The following is a 15,872-nucleotide window of genomic DNA, read 5'->3' as shown; positions in this document are numbered from 1 at the left end:
TGAGCTACTCCACCAGTCCTTTTTTAGAAAGTTTTAGCCAGGATTGATTTTAGTATAACAGGATAAAGTATAGACAAGGGGAGGGGGAGAGAAAAAGAGAAACATTTCCTGTCCTCATGCAGGAAATGGGAGCAAAGACTCCCACCAGCCCTGTTTTGTGATGGGTTTTTTTGAGATAGGGTCTCCAGGAACTATTTGCCCAGGCTGGCTTTGAACTGTAATCCTTCTGATCTCTGCCTCCTGAGTAGCTAGGATTACAGGTATGAGCCACTGACCCTCAGCTTGTTTCCTTTTTCTATAAACTCTCAAAGTTCCCCTTCATTATTCTTCCCAACATGGCCTTCTCCCTTCTGGTCTCTAATTAGAGACCAGACAGGTGACAGGTGGTCAGGTGGCTGAGCCTAGTCTGTTGGGACTCAGTGAGGGCTTTTGTTACATAACTATGGTAATATACATTTCTTTTGCCCTTAGCTTTGAGCCAGCCAGGAGGAGCCCAGGAGGAAGGGGCCTGGGATCCCACTGCAGTTGTGTGTGTGTAGAGTGGGGGAGGGTGTGGGGGCAGGAAGTTGATCATGGAACTGGAAGAGGAGAGAGGAAGAAGAGGAAAGGCAAGACTGGGGCCTGTGGTCTCCCTATACCTTGTGGCTGGGGCATCAAGAGAACTTGAAAGGTGAATTGGACACAGGCTTTGGATCCAAAGCAGGACAGAAGGTGCCACCTTCCCTTCCTATGCCTGTCCCAGTGGCAACTGCCCTCCATCTTTGATATCAAAACTGTGAAGAAACTGGTGGCCTTGAGACAGTCTTGCTACATAATGAGCTGATCTCAGGCAAGTGACCTGATTGACTGCTCAGAGAGAACATGGCAGTGCTTGGACCAAGGGAAGAACTGTGCATAGCTCATATTTGACCTTTCACTTAAGGGTCATGTCCATGACCAATGTTTATCGTAAGTTTTACAACAAGGAATGAGGAAATTTACCTGGGCATCACACCTTGTAATCCAAGCTACTTAGGAGGCAGAGAGCAAGATCTTGGTTCAAAGTCAGCCCAGAACAAACAAAATTTTAAGACCCTATCTCAAAAATACCCAAAAGAAAGAATGACTGATAGGGTGGCTCAAGCAGTAGAGTGCCTGTCACTGAAGCAGAGGTCCTGAGTTCAAACTCCAATACTGCACCCCCACTCAAAAAAAATGAGGAAATTCACTTTTTATAGCACTGTAGCTATAATTATTATAACTGAATTAAGAGCTGAGTCTTGTGGCACCAAGCTAGGCAGGGTGGCTTGGGAGGCTGAGGCAAATAGATCCCTTGAGCCCAGAAATCTGAATTCAGTCTGAGCAACATAGCAATCCTCTCTCTCAAAACAGCAGCCGTGTTACATGACCTGAAGTTACATAGCTTGTGAGTGATCATTTTTTATTTTCATTTATTTATTTGGAATTACATTTTTTCTTTGATGAAATAATAACTTATCATCATCTACCCCTGTTAGGAGGTTATGCAATATATCATACAGCATGCATGAGTTATGTAATGCTTAGTAAAAATAAAAGAAAAAACTGCTTCCTTAATCAATGGTGTCCAAGCCCTTGGACACAGTTAACAGATGACTCCAGAAATGCACCTGTCTCTTCCTAGTAAACTCCACCGATATGGACAATTTTTGCTTTGCCCCATTGGTGAACTTGTGGATATAGGCAGTGAACACTCCCGGGATGACTGCACACATCCCCATAAGACAGAGGCCTGGGAGAATCTAGAACCACATCTCTGCATGGTTACCTTGACCAAAATCTTGTTCTTAAGTTCCTTAAAGGTGACTGGGCTGGGCTGCAGCTCCCTTCCCAGTATTGGAACGACAGGTTTTTTTTTTTTTTTCTTTCTTTCTTTCAGTACTGGGGCTTGAACTCAAGGCCTCCACCTTGAGTATTTTCAAGATAGGGTCTCAACAACTATTTTGCCTGGGGTGGCTTTGAACCAAAATCCTCCTGATCTCTGCCTCCTGAGTAGCCAGCATTACAGATGTGAACCACCGGTGCCCAGCTAGGAACTACATTTTTTTTTTTTTAATTGTGTTAAACTGCAGCATTGCAAAAAAAAAAAAAAAGTGTTAAAATGCACACAATGAGCCTGGCATGGTGGTACACATCTGTAATCCCATCAGGAGACTGGGGCAGGAGATCACCAATTTGAGGCCAGCCTGAGCTGACTCAAAAAAAAAAAAAAAAGCACATAATGTAAAATGCATTATTCTTACCAACTTAAAGTGAACAACTCAGTAATATAAAGTACATCCTACTGTTGTGCAACCATCTCCACTCTCCAGTTCTTGAACTTTTTAAATCATCCCAAGAAACTAAAACTTGAAGGAAGATGTAGCTAACTCACGGTAGCTGTAATTATTATAACTGATGTAAGAGCTGAGTCTTGTGGCATAAACAGGAAGTGCAACAGGGGTTCAAACAGGGGGTGTCAATGTCGTCGACCTCCACTTCAGGCTTCCACTAGCCAGGAAAGTTTCTGGAATTGTGCAGACTTCAGTAAAAGTCAGGTTTAGACAAGGAGGCGTGAGGAATGGCCATTCCAGGGAGGGGAAACGGCACACGCAAAGACAGAGGGGAAGGAACAGAGAGGACCACAGTGAGAATGAAAAAGCTCTACAGCGGAAGAGTGTCTGCCATCTGGCTGGGAGGCGGGGTTGCGGGGGAGGCGAGGTGCGTTGTCTTGACATTATATTTGCACGGGAAGCCCTCCACTTTCTCTTCCATTGTAAGTTTACTTGGAGGCCTAGGGAGAGTTGGGCTCCACCACCACACCGTGAGACCCTCCATGCAAAGTTAGTAGAAAAATGTGACCTGGCTAACAAGAAATTGACCAGGGCAGAGGGTGCAGATGAGATGGGGTTAGTTATGGGGAAAGAGCTTGGAACTGAAGCTAGGTTATAGGTTATGCAATGGAGAGCTACTGCAGGTTCTCAAGCAATGGGAAAATAACGTGATGAAACTGGAATTTGGGGTTACAGTGGTTTCTCAATTTCTTCTTGGCCTGGGAGTGCCCCCTGGTGCCCATAGTTTGAATTGTTCCCTCACCTTGAGTGGATGGGAGGATCAGCAGTGGAAAAGCTGGGTTGAGTAGTTACAGAAACCCAGACTCTTGGGTCTTACCACACTTCATCCTGAGTGATTCAGCACTACAGCAAAATGAGGTGATTGCAGAGAAGGTTGGAAGAGAAGGTCAAGGGCATGACAGTAGCTCCTTTCTAACCTATACCTGTACATATGGGCACTGTGCTTTTGAATACTGCACAGAAGTCACAGAGTAACTAAGCAGGGGCTGGAGATTGGATGATAATGAAGACAAGGTGCCCGTGGTTGAGGAACATACGCTGGTTGTGGGGACAGGCAAGTGCTGTGAACAGTTCTAATAGAATGTGCCAAGTACCAGGATGCAAAGATGCACATGAAACAGTTACAACCCTGCCATACTACCCGGAGAAGACTTCCTGGAAGAGTGACACCCAACCTCATTTTAAGGGACAAATGCTAGGTAACAAGTAAATGGTGCAGCTTAGAGGAGCATGCTATGTGCGGGGAATATTAGCTGGTGGTGAGTATCCTGCAAGGGAAGAAGGTTAGCGAGAAATGAGACCAGATTACAGACGATTTGTAAACCATGATGAATTATTAATAGCAACAGGGTGTGCGTGAAAGGTTTTAAGTGAGGGAGAAATCGCAAGCCACTTTCAATTCATTAGCTTTCTGGCCCCAGAGGGACAGAACCAAAGGCCCTACTTTCCAAGTTTCCATTTCCCTTCTAGGTCCTTTCTGTCTCTTGGATGATGGCGATTGGACATGTCCACCTCTTCCTGGGGAGGCTGCCGTCTACACATAGGGCATGGCCATATTTTACCTTATGTCTACCGCACGTGCCGAGCTCCCCTTGGCAGTCTCTTTCTTCCCACATCTAACTCCAGGTGGACACAAACCTTCATAAGGCTCCTAAACATGATGCTTTCAGCAGCTTGGAAGAGGGGAGTACAAAGCAGCTGTTAAAAGACTAAGGACAGTTTGTGTATACTAGACTGACAGTCAAGATGTATTTTTCAATTACGGAAGCCATTATGTACCTTTTGTGTAAGATAAGACGGGTGTCTTATATATTATGTATCTATCATTATATTTCAAATATAAACAGTGAAAGGATCAAAACCAAATAAAAGTATCTACCTAAAGAAGGATGGAAGCAGGATGGGCAGGGTAGCACAAGCAGTAAGAGCACCTGCCTAGCAACAGTGAGGCCATGATGCCCTGAATTCAAACCCCAGTGCTGCCAAAAAAAAAAAAAAAAGTGGATGAAAGGAACAGACCTAACCCTCAGTTTTGGGGCCAGGGTATAAATGAAAATTCACATATTATATATCGAAATATTAGAAATATTTGAAAGCTCTAATGACAAAATAAAAAAAATATGGGACTGGAGGTGTGGCTCAGGTGGTAGAAGACTTGTTTGGAGATCATGACGCACTGGGTTCAAATCCTAGTCCTACCAAAAACCAAAAAATATATAAAGCTATTGGTTTTTATGTGACTCAAAGTCAGCAAAATAGCCACAATGAATTAACTTAGTTGTTATTACATGTATTATTGCCTGAGTGTTCTCATGATGTGCCAGCAATGTTTGAATGTGTAAAAAACTAGAACACAATTCATCAACAAATATATATATATATGTATTCTATATTCAAATTAATTTTTCTTGCCTTCACTTCAACAAAATCTTTTTTTTCTTTTGGCAGTACTGGGGCTTAAACTCAGGGCCTACACCTTGAGCCACTCCACCAGCCCTTTTTGGTGATTTTTTTTTTCGACATAGGGTCTTGTGAACTATTTGTCTAGGCTGGCTTTGAACCTCAGTCTTCTGATCTCTGCCTCCTGAGTAGGTAGGATTACAGGCGTGAGCCACTGGTGCTTGGCCAACAAAATCCCTAATTATGTTGCTATAATAAAAAATTTCTCCAGTGAGATATAGTAGTATACATCTGTAATCCCAGCACTCCAGAAGCTGAGACAGGAGGACTGGCAATTCACAAGTTTGAGACCAGCTAAGGCTACATAGTGAGAAACTGTTTCATAAAAGAAAAGATCTCATAATACATATTCTTTTACTAGTAATGCCAAATTAATTAACCTTTCTTAGATCTTTTGTGTGTGTGTGTAACTGGGGGGTTTGAAGTCAGGGCTTTGCACTACTTGAGCCACACCACCAGCCCTGAATTTTTATTAAAAGTTGATTACCACCAGGCACTGGTTGCTCATGTCTGTAATCCCCCTGCTACTCAGGAGGCAGAAGTTCGAAGCCAGCCTGGGCAAATAGTTCTCCAGACCCTATCTCAAAAAAAATACCCATCACAAAAAAGGGCTGGAGTAGTGGCTCAAGCAGTAAGAGCACCTGCCTAGCAAGTGTGAGGCCCTGAGTTCAAACCCTAAAACTGCCAAACAAAACATGTTAGTTGCCTCTGGCATTTTATCACAGTAACACAAAGCTGAATAACATGACTGTAAAGAGTGAGTTTCGCCTCCAGAAGTAACTTCATATATATCAGGTAGGGTCAATTATAATGAAGAGCCTTTTACCTGAGAAGTAATTGATGAACTCTCAAGAAAATTCCTCTAGCTAGTCAAGTTCTGATCCAGCTGTAAATAAGAGCCCTCATCCTTCATTTTATTTATTGATATCTTTTTTCGGGGGTTGGAGGGTGGTGGCGGTGATGCTGAAGTCAGAACCCAGGGCTTGGAGCATAAGGTAAGTGTGCTACCATTGAGCTGTACCCCCAGCCTTGACCCCGTCTCTTAAGGAAAAAAAAAAAAAGTAAAACCAGGTCAAAGACTTTATCAGACATTTTACCAAAGAAGATACATAGGATATAAAGATGATAAATAAGCATATGAAAAGATACTCCAGGCTGTGCACCCAGGGCTCATGCCTGTTATCCTAGCTACTCAGGAGGCAGAGATCAGGAGGATCAAGATTCGAAGCCAGTCAGGGCAAATAGTTTTTAAGACCCTATCTCAAAAAAACCCATCACAAAAAAAGGGCTGGTGTTGTGGTTCAAGGTGTAGGCCCTGAGTTCAAGCCCCAGTACCGGCCCCCAAAAAAGAAAGAAAAGACACTCCATCCAGATACAGTGTTTCCACCTGTAGTACCTGCTGAAGAGGAGGGGCTCTTTTTGTTTGCTTGTTTGTTTGTTTGTTTGTTTGTTTTTTTGCAGTACTGGGCTTGAACTCAGAGCCTACACCTTGAAGCCAATTTTTGTGAGGGTTTTTTTGAGATAGGATCTCACCAACAATTTGCCAGGGCTGGCTTTGAACTACAATCAGCGGAGGAGCTCTTAAATCCAGGGTTCAAGGCCAGCCTGGAGCAACATAAGGAGACACAAAAAAAAAAGGAAAGGAAGGGACAGAGGGAGAGAAGGAAAAAAGGGAGACAGAAAGGAAAAGGAAGAAAAGAAAGATGTTCTGCCTCACACAGGCCATGGGGAAATACAAACTGAAACAATAATACACTGTGCACCTATCAGAATGTCCAGAATTCAGAACACTGACAAAACTAAATGCTGGGGAGGAAATGGGGAACCAAGAACTCTGAAGGCTGGCCATAGAGCCACTTTGGAGGACAGTTTGTGATTTCTTACAAAATGCAACACAGACCACACTTATAATCCAGCAATCATGCTTTTATGAGTTAAAAACATGCATAATGGCTTCATTCCTAATTGCTCAAATTTGGAAGCAACCAAGATGACTTTCATTATTGTTTCAAAATAAATCAGTACATTCATACAGTGAAATATTATCCAGCAGAAAAAAAAGAGCTATTAAACCACAAATAGATGTGGAGGAAACTATAATTCAAATTGCCAAGTGAAAAAAGCAAGCCAATCTGAAAAGGCTGTGTCCTGTATGACTCCAATTATGTAGCATTCCAGAGAATGCAAAAGTGTGGGAACAAAAAGATAGATCCATGGTGGCCAGGAGATTGGGAGAAGGGTGGGATCCTCCAAAGCATGGAGGATTTTTAGGATATGATACTGTAACAGTGGCACATGTCATTCTGAAATCATCAAAACCTATGAAGTGTACAACACCAAGAGATGTACAAATTATGGAAATGTAAATTACGATGTCAGTTTGTATCAACATTGACTCATAGCTTGCCCTCTCCTCCCCCGCAAAAAAAGTTAAAAAATGAGCTGGGTGCTAGTAGGTCACACCTATATACATACACAAGAGGCAGAGATCAGGAAGATTGAGGTTGGAAGCCAACCCCAGGAGAATAGTTCCAGAGACCCTATCTTGAAAAAAACCCATCATAAAAAAGGGCTGGTGGAGTGGCTCAAGTGGTAAGAGCATCTGTCTAGCAAGCATGAGGCCCTGAGTTCAAATTCCTGTGCTGCCAAAAAAAAAAAAAAAGAAGTAAAAAACGAAACAAAGTTAGTTTGCTGCTTTTACACTTTTTTTTTTTTTTTTTTTGGGAGACAGGTCTATGCTTTTTTCCCAGGCTGATCTTGAAGTTCTGAGTTCAAGCACTCCTCCCATCTCAGCCTCTGGAGTAGCTGGACTGTAGGCACATACTACCCCAGTTTGTTACACTTTTGTTAATATTCTTAACAATAAGCAACAACCACCTTGAATATTGGTAGGTGGTGCACATTTAAGAGTATTTTGTGGGGTCTGGTGGAGTGACATAAATGGTAGAGCCCCTGCCCAGCAAGTACGAAGCTCTGAGCTTAAATTTAAACCCCAGTACTGCCAAAAAAAAAAAAATTCTTTTCCCATTTGAGACCATGATTTGTACTATCCTTTGGCTTAACTTTTCCCGTTCTAGTTTCCCTTTCTCCCCTACCCGTTTCCTTCATCTCCTCTTGCTATGTAGTCCAGGTTGGTTTAGAATTTGTGATCCTCCTACCTCAGCCTCCCAAGTGCTGGGATTGCAGGGTATGTGCCACCAGGCTTGGCCATATACACAAATTTTGACAGAAGTATGAATTATTATTACAAGGTGTTCCTTAGCTACTATTGCAAAACTGTATTAATTTCCAGCTACTCCTGGACCCACCATTGGAACAGCAAGGATTTGGCCAGTTTATTAATTTATCTCTTCTTCTTCTGGTACTGGGGTTTGAACTTGTTAGGGAGGTGCTTTACCACTTGAGCCATGCCCCAATCCAATTTCTCGCTTTTCTTATCTAAGTGCATCTCTACTCCCCTCAAATACCCCCTATACAACCCATAGACCCTGTGGCATTTGGACACAATGACCTCATGTTTCTAGGACATGGATTTTGAGAGGTCAGAGTGCTTCTCTGAGCCTAATCGTGTTATTTCCACAGCTGACATTTAGAGTCACAGGCTGTACCAAACTAGTGCCTAGCACTGGGTTCTGATTTATAGAGGAAGAATTTTTTGGTATGCTTGTGATTTGTTGAGAACTACTGGAAGGGATGAGGGTGGAAGTGACAAAGATGAAAGCAAACCTTTGGTGAATGTGCCTTTTTTTTTGGCGGTACTGGGGTTTGAACCCAGGGCCTCATGCTTGCTACAGACTGGTGTTCTACCACTTGAGATACTCCACCAGCCCATGTGCCTTTTTATGTAGTTTTGACTTGGGGACTGTGTACATGATTTGCAAGGATGGCACCACTAGACATCCAGTTTTCTCAGAAATCAGTTATCAATCCCTGGGTCTCCCACTGGTGAGCGTGACCTTCCTCCTCAGAATCATTGGTCATTGCCCACAGCTGGCTTCCTGGATCAAAGGCTGAGCTCATTACAGGTACTGTTGGGTAAGTCTCAAAGCACTCAAAGCATAAGTCCTTTCCCCAAGGTAATGGAAATTCCTGCCAAGTCCAAGGTGGCCTTTACATGCCTCCTGGTGTGGAAACTGGCTGCTTAATTGCACACAGAGCTGGCAAGACTCGTTTCCTCAGTTTGATTTTGGACACATGAAGTGTGAAACACCAGTTGTCACCCAAGGACGGATGAGGGGGCTCACACAACTTCCCAGTTTCCATGCAAAATCACAGGTCCTTGAGATTCACAAACATTGAAAAGCATTTCAAGGTGTCTCCTGACAAGGAGTCTCACAAGGAGAAAGTTTTAGTAAGGATTTATTTTAGTATAACAGGATAAAGTATAGACAAGGGAGGGAGGTGGAGAGAGAAATATTTCCTGTCCTCATGCAGGAGATGGGAACAAAGACTCAAAATGGCAGCCCCCATCTCATCTCCTGCTCTTATACTGGAGAGCTGAGGGAACACACATGGTCAAAGATAATGGGTCTGGGTAGCTGAGATGGCCCACCCAAATCAAAGAGACAATAGGTAGAACTTCCCTTTCATTATTCTCTACCCATCCAAGGATCCTTATAGCTTGTTAACATCAAGCAGAAGCAGGTAGCTCCTCTTTGTCTCCCAGTTTCTGTAACTTAGCGTCTAAAAGGAGGTGGCCAGCTGCTCTGGCTCTCCAGGCTTTACTTTCTTGTTCCAATGTCAGAGTCTGCCCCTTTAAATATTGATTAAAATAATATAATTTCCCTGTCCCTCATCTACCTATCCCACCTCACGGTGAGATATCTAGGAGCTGGGTGTCCAGGAAGCAGCTAGATCCTGAATGTTGCAAAAGAGATCCAAGCTGAAGATACAGAGCCAGAAACCATCCTGTGCAGAACCAAGGTTTGCTGCCAGGTGGCCGGGGAACCCTGCAGGTAGGTTGATGAAGAACATGTTTCCTGGCTTGTGGAGTGGCTCAAATGGTAAGAGCACCTGTCTTAGCAAGCATGAGGCCCTGAGTTCAAACCTTAGTAAAAACCAAAAAAAAAAAAAAAAAAAAAAGAGCATGTTCCCTGGGCAAGTAAGATCCCTCAAGAAGAGAGGGTAGAGGTGCTGGGTAGGCATGCTCCCCAAGATCTGACATTGGAGAGCAATGCACAGTGCATCAACAAAAGCTACATGAGCAACAGAAACCACAGTGGTGCAGGGAGTCAAACGGATCTGCATTATTCTCCTTTTTTAGAGAGAGTAACATTTTGTGCTGAGAGCTTGTATTGACTGGGGAGTAGAAATACACTATTTTAGCTGGGCATTGTTGGCTCACACCTGTAATCCTAGCTATTTGGGAGCTGAGATTTAGAGGATCAAGGTTCAAGGCCAGCTGGGCCAATAGTTCTCTAAATCCTCATCTCCAAAATAACCAGAACGAGATGGGCTGGAGGTGTGGCTCAAGTGGTAGAGTGCCTGCTTTGCAAGTGTAAAACCCAGAGTTCAAACTCCAATCCCACCAAAAAACCCCACTCTTTTGTAAAATCAAGTATCAAAAACTGGGACCTTGGAGACTGATGGCTAGAGAAAGAAAGGGGACATCTCAAGAGAAAGGGCCAGAATTGGTGCCTAGTAGCAGTGAGAAGGAGGGTGGAGAGAAGCCAGTGGGGTTTTAGAGACTGCAGTCCTTACTCTGTACTGAAGTGTGACCCCTATTGTCCCCAATGTTTCAGTAAAGATTTACTGCATACCTCAGCTTTTTTTTTTTTTTTTTGGTGGTTTTGTTATGGGCAATCGTTCTCAGAAGATCTTGGTCCTTGTGCTCCAAATGGAAGAATCCAAGCAGAACACATGGATGGGTGAGATAGAATAGCTTTCTTGAGGGAAGGGAAGAAGGGCTGGGGTCTCTGGGTAGGTCCTTATTATACCACCTTGAACTTGAAGGTGGGGAGACACCTGGCTCCTCTCACCTGTAGGCTAGAGGAGGATCCCTTGAGCCAAGAAGGGGAGCAGTCTCAGACTATCCTAACCTATCCTGTCTCAGTTCTGGGTTTGAACTCAGGGCTTCACACTTGAAAAGTGCTCTACCACTCTACCACTTGAGCCACGCCCCCAGGCCGGTATCTTAGCTTGGCGTCAGTCATGCTTTTGGGGAATGAAGGACTCAGGCAGTGTTCAGGATGGGGTGAGGGAGGACAGACTGTTTCAGGAGTGCAGGCCAGAGTGGAGATGGTGAGTTCAATACAAATAGGAAATTAAAGCAAAGGTGGCCAGGAGAAGGATAAGTCACCTTGGAGTTAGTAGAAAATACCAGGACTCTCAATATATTGAGGTAGGGTCTCAAATATATCTTGAATATGAGCCGGGCGCTGGTGGCTCACGCCTGTAATCCTAGCTACTCAGGAGGCAGAGATCAGGAGAATCTTGAAGCCAGCGGGGGCAAATAGTTCACGAGATTCCCATGTCAAAAATACCCAACACAAAAAAGGGCTGGCGGAGTGGCTCAAATAAGAGTGCCTGCCTAGCAAGAGTGAAACCTCAGTGCTGCAAAGAGCATGTATTTGAGCATTAAAGAAAAGGGCCACTTCTCGAAAAACCTGGAGCTGCCCACCAGGACAGATACTCAAATGCAGAGTTCAAGCAAATAACCAAGGTAGGAAGCTGAGCTGAAAAGTCTGAGGCTCCTTTTCTCAATGACGAAGAGGTGATCTCCCCAGGATGCCGGAAAAATCTGCTGAGGAAAGTCTGGAATAGCAGTTTGAGAAAGACACGTAGCAAAGTTCCCCTTGGGAACTGCTTAGAGCAAATTTTAGCCATATCGACGTCCAACACTTTTAGGGGGCGGGACTAGGAGGGCGTAGTCTGGCACTGTATGCCCACGGACCAATCACCACCTCAAAGGGGCGGGAATTTCCGTAGTGCCCACCCCTTTCTTTGGAAAGTAATCTAGTTGGGCGCCTTTCAAAGGAGCCAATGAGCGCTCGACGTTCCAGCGGTTGGCTCTTACCGATTGGCTGGACGTTATGGTCCCTCTCACTTCGTCTCCTGTTGCCCCACCCCTTCGCGCACAAGATGGCGGCGCCCAGCGGAGTAGAGGCCCGCGCTTAGGGTTTGCTGAGGCTAACTCCCTCTCCCAGTTACCTTTTGGGCGCCAAGCGCCGCGAACGGGAGGACGGGGGCCGGGCGGGGACAGGGGCACCTGCGTAGCTGGACCGCGACCCCGCGCCCAGCGTGCGCCGCCCCCACCCGGCCCCGGCCCCGGCCCCGGCCCCGGCCCCGGCCCCGGCCCGGCCTGATCCTATCCTCTCTGTTCCCGGTTTCCTCCTGGTCCGACCCATTGCCCGGCCGTGGTACGCCGCACCAGACTTCCAAAGCTGAGGTCTCTCCTCCAGCCCGGGATCGCCTTCACTTTAGAGATGTTTGGCATCTTCTCTCTCAAGCAGCCCGCCTTCAAAACCGGGACTCTTGGAGTGGCACCTCGCCCTCTCTCCCTCTAAGATTTCCCTTTCCTCTAGCCCGTAGCTTCTTCTTTTGGAGAACCAAGATTGCACACTTCCCTTCCAAATTAATCCCCCAAACTCTCACATCCTTGACAGCACCCTCTCTGAAGAGACAGCCTTGCTTTCGGACTGAGCTCCATAGCCCTATCATGGAGGCTGTGTACCTGGTAGTGAATGGGGTGGGCCTGGTGCTGGACGTGCTGACCTTGGTGTTGGATCTCAACTTCCTGCTGGTGTCCTCCCTCCTGGCTTCCCTGGCCTGGCTCCTGGCCTTCATCTACAACCTGCCACACACGGTACTGACTAGTCTTTTGCACTTGGGCCGAGTCGTCCTGCTTTCACTGCTGGCCGTGATTGAAGCCTTGGTCCGGTTCACCTATGGAGGCTTGCAGGCCTTGTGTACCCTGCTCTATAGCTGCTGTTCTGGCCTGGAGAGCCTAAAGCTCCTGGGGCACCTGGCCTCTCATGGGGCGCTGCGGAGTCGGGAGCTACTGCACCGAGGTGTCCTCAATGTGGTCTCCAATAGCCATGCTTTGCTGCGCCAGGCCTGTGACATCTGTGCCATTGCCATGAGCCTGGTGGCCTATGTGATCAACAGCCTAGTCAACATCTGCCTCATTGGCACACAGAACCTCTTCTCCCTGGTGCTGGCCTTGTGGGATGCAGTGATGGGGCCTCTGTGGAGGATGACAGATGTGGTGGCCGCTTTCCTAGCCCACATTTCCAGCAGTGCTGTGGCTATGACCATCCTCCTTTGGACCCCCTGCCAACTAGCACTGGAATTGCTGGCTTCAGCTGTTCGGCTCCTGACTAGCTTTATGCTTGTCAATCTCACTGGCTTGGTGTTATTAGCTTGTGTGCTGGCAGTGACTGTGACTGTGTTGCATCCGGACCTCATCTTGAGGCTGGCCACTCAAGCCTTCAGTCAGCTTCATGCCCGGCCATCCTACCATCGACTCCGAGAGGATGTTGTGCGGCTCTCTCGCTTAGCACTGGGTTTGGAGGCCTGGCACCGAATCTGGAGCCGTAGCCTACAGTTGGCAACCTGGCCGAACCGGGGAGGGGCACCTGGGGCCCCCCAGGGCATTCCTAGAAGAGTGTTTTCAGTCAGGACCCAGGGGCAGGACACACTTCTGGAAACAGTGCCCAGAGCAGGGGCAGAAGAAGAGGAGATCGGGACCATCAGAACAACACCTGCCCGGGGCCGGGAGAGACTCAATGAGGAGGACCCGACGGCTGGGCAAGACCCATGGAAGTTGCTGAAGGAGCAAGAGGAGCGGAAGAAGTGCGTCATCTGCCAAGACCAGAGCAAGACCGTGCTGCTCCTGCCCTGTCGGCACCTGTGCCTGTGCCAGGCCTGCACTGAAATCCTCATGCGCCACCCTGTCTACCACCGCAACTGTCCACTCTGCCGCCGCGGTATCCTGCAAACCCTCAATGTCTACCTCTAAAGACTCCCTGCCTGCCTGCCCACCCTCCACGCTCCACGCAGACTGCGCTAGGATGGCATTAACAGCTAACCTCTGGGTTCTGGCCTCAATTCCCTCTGCCCCCTTGGCTGCCCTGCCAAAGTGTCAAGCCATACGTCCACAGAGATGGGATACCCTGCAAGACTTCAATCTGGTTGGGGCAGGGTAACATAGCTTCTCTGAATCTGGTGGGTCCTTTGATGCTGAGGGTGGTGAGTATGTCACTATGCAAGGGCCCTAAGACTGTTCGCAGTGCTGTCTTCCAGCCTGCCCAGGGCCCACCCATATGCCAGCCGCTGGGGCTCTCCCTGTCTGCTTCCAGTTTGTTGGGGTTTTGTAGGCCCTTTTCCTGCCTCCTTCTCACTTTCTCCCTAGCTTCTGCAGCCACAACACATCATTGTCATTCGGGTGTTTTGACAACTCGAGGGCCTTGGGATGGTACTGAACCTTTGTGTTCAGCCAGAGCCACTGTGCCCTGGTAGGTTTGGGAGTAGAATCTCTCAGGTGCTCTTAGAGCCACTTCTGCCTGTCATGATCTTATGAGACTCCCTTCCAACCCCATCCAAAAGCTGGGATCAGGAGTGTACTCCTATACTATGGGTGTGTGTGTGTGTGTGTGTGTGTGTGTGTGTGTGTGTGTGTGTGTGTGTGTGGTGTATACCTGGCTTTGGGACCATATACCCTCAGGCATCCCAGCTCCACGAGGAGCCTTAGGAGGGTAACCAGATTTCTACTCGTTCCCTCTCACTCCCCACATGACATAAAAAATGGTGTTCCTCTTTGTCCCTGGCATTGGGGAGGGCAGACTGCACATTTCACTAGGGTCCAAACAGAAGGGGTCACGGCCTGGGGCCTGCAGCTCTCTGAGAGGTCTATCTGCCTGGTTACCGATGAATAAAAGTTCTGTTGACAGCTCTGACAGTACCTGTGTGCATCCCTGCAAAGGTAAACAGTTGGTAAAGGTGACAGATACTGTAGCAGGGTCTTTCAGACCTGCTGGAGTCAGAAGTGTGGTCTCTGGGGGACTGGGCTTTGAACTGGGGGTTGGGAAGAGAGGCTATAGGGTGGCAGGGTTGTGCCAAAGGGAAAACCCATTCTGGCTTATTGCTCACCCTTTCTGATTTGTGCTGTCACACACATGGCTTTGGAAAAGCCTCCCCTGTGTCTCATTGCCAGAATTAAGTCCTCTTGGAGCCGATGTGAACTTCTTACCCCTTGAGTCAGCCTTCCTAGCTTTACTTCTGGTGTCATTCTTCTCAGGAGTGGACTTGGGGGCCTGCTGCCTGGAGTCTGTCTTTGACTCCTGAAGGAGTTGGTGCTTGTCTTTGTGTCTCTTGGCATAGAGCCTGGCACTGTGATTGGCTGGAGTGTGGCTGCGGAGAGCAGGGAGTTGGAGCCCGCAAGGCCTGTCTCTAGTGCACATGGCACCAGTCCCCATTGATCATAACTGCCTTCACATGACCAGCAGGAGAGGGGAGGCACTCCCCCATAATTGTATGTTACATCTAGGAACTTAATGCCTGCTGTTCTGGAAAGGGGAGGATATGGGAGGGCCCGGAAGAAACCAAAGAGAGGCCCCTAGATTCTTGGTTGAGAGGCAGAGCAGACTGGGACTGGCAAGCCCTCGTATGGTAATCTTTAGGTTGGGGCATGGAGCCTGGGTTGGAGTCTGAAGGTCACAGGGGGTGAGCCCCCGAGGGGCTTTGTGGCCCGCCTGAGACTTAGCAGTTTGGCCCACCCAGGGTGTGCCTAGCACAGTGGAGAAGTTTCCCCACCTCCACCTCAGAGTTGGGAGGCCTGAGGCAGGGCTGGGCTCTTTCTCTTCCCTTCCCCCTGCCCTGGAGAAGCAGCTGAGGCAAAGGAGGCTTGGCTCCTTCCAGTCTCTGTTTAATGTGAGGATAAACATTTTATGAAGGAAGATAAACTTTCTGAGCTGGGAGCAAAGGACCCCCTTTTCATCCACCCCTATCTGGAATGCTTTTGGCAGACTGTAATAGGGTTCCTCCCCCTGATCACCCCAGAAGATAAATGCTTCAACTATGTAAATTACAGCTGCATTCTGGAGCTCGTGCGCCCCCTTGTGT

General features: G+C 47.2%; 1 protein-coding gene, 1 non-coding gene and 1 pseudogene across 2 annotated transcripts; 2 read left to right on the top strand and 1 right to left on the bottom strand.

Moving 5' to 3' along the window:
* Positions 1-1,571: 1,571 nt before the first annotated feature.
* LOC109696226 (NADH dehydrogenase [ubiquinone] 1 alpha subcomplex subunit 1 pseudogene) lies at positions 1,572-1,772 on the bottom strand (annotated as a pseudogene).
* A 3,850-nt stretch (positions 1,773-5,622) lies between these two features.
* Positions 5,623-5,697, top strand: LOC141421085 (small nucleolar RNA SNORD20). The gene has a single exon (XR_012445770.1). It is a non-coding gene; the product is annotated as a small nucleolar RNA SNORD20 (small nucleolar RNA).
* A 6,196-nt stretch (positions 5,698-11,893) lies between these two features.
* Positions 11,894-14,712, top strand: Rnf26 (ring finger protein 26). Its single transcript, XM_020183941.2, has one exon. It carries the CDS (start codon positions 12,469-12,471, stop codon positions 13,768-13,770), a length of 1,302 nt encoding a protein of 433 aa, XP_020039530.1. The 5' UTR covers positions 11,894-12,468; the 3' UTR covers positions 13,771-14,712.
* Positions 14,713-15,872: the final 1,160 nt, after the last annotated feature.

This window comes from Castor canadensis, chromosome 2 (genome assembly GCF_047511655.1).
Source record: "Castor canadensis chromosome 2, mCasCan1.hap1v2, whole genome shotgun sequence".
NCBI lineage: Eukaryota > Metazoa > Chordata > Mammalia > Rodentia > Castoridae > Castor > Castor canadensis.
The sequence above is the reverse complement of the archived record's forward strand: the minus strand, read 5'-3'. Positions and strand labels throughout refer to the sequence as shown.

Bases quoted from the DNA above. Each gene is read 5' to 3' on its own strand.
- Rnf26 (XM_020183941.2), top strand. From the start codon at position 12,469: ATGGAGGCTGTGTACCTGGTAGTGAATGGGGTGGGCCTGGTGCTGGAC.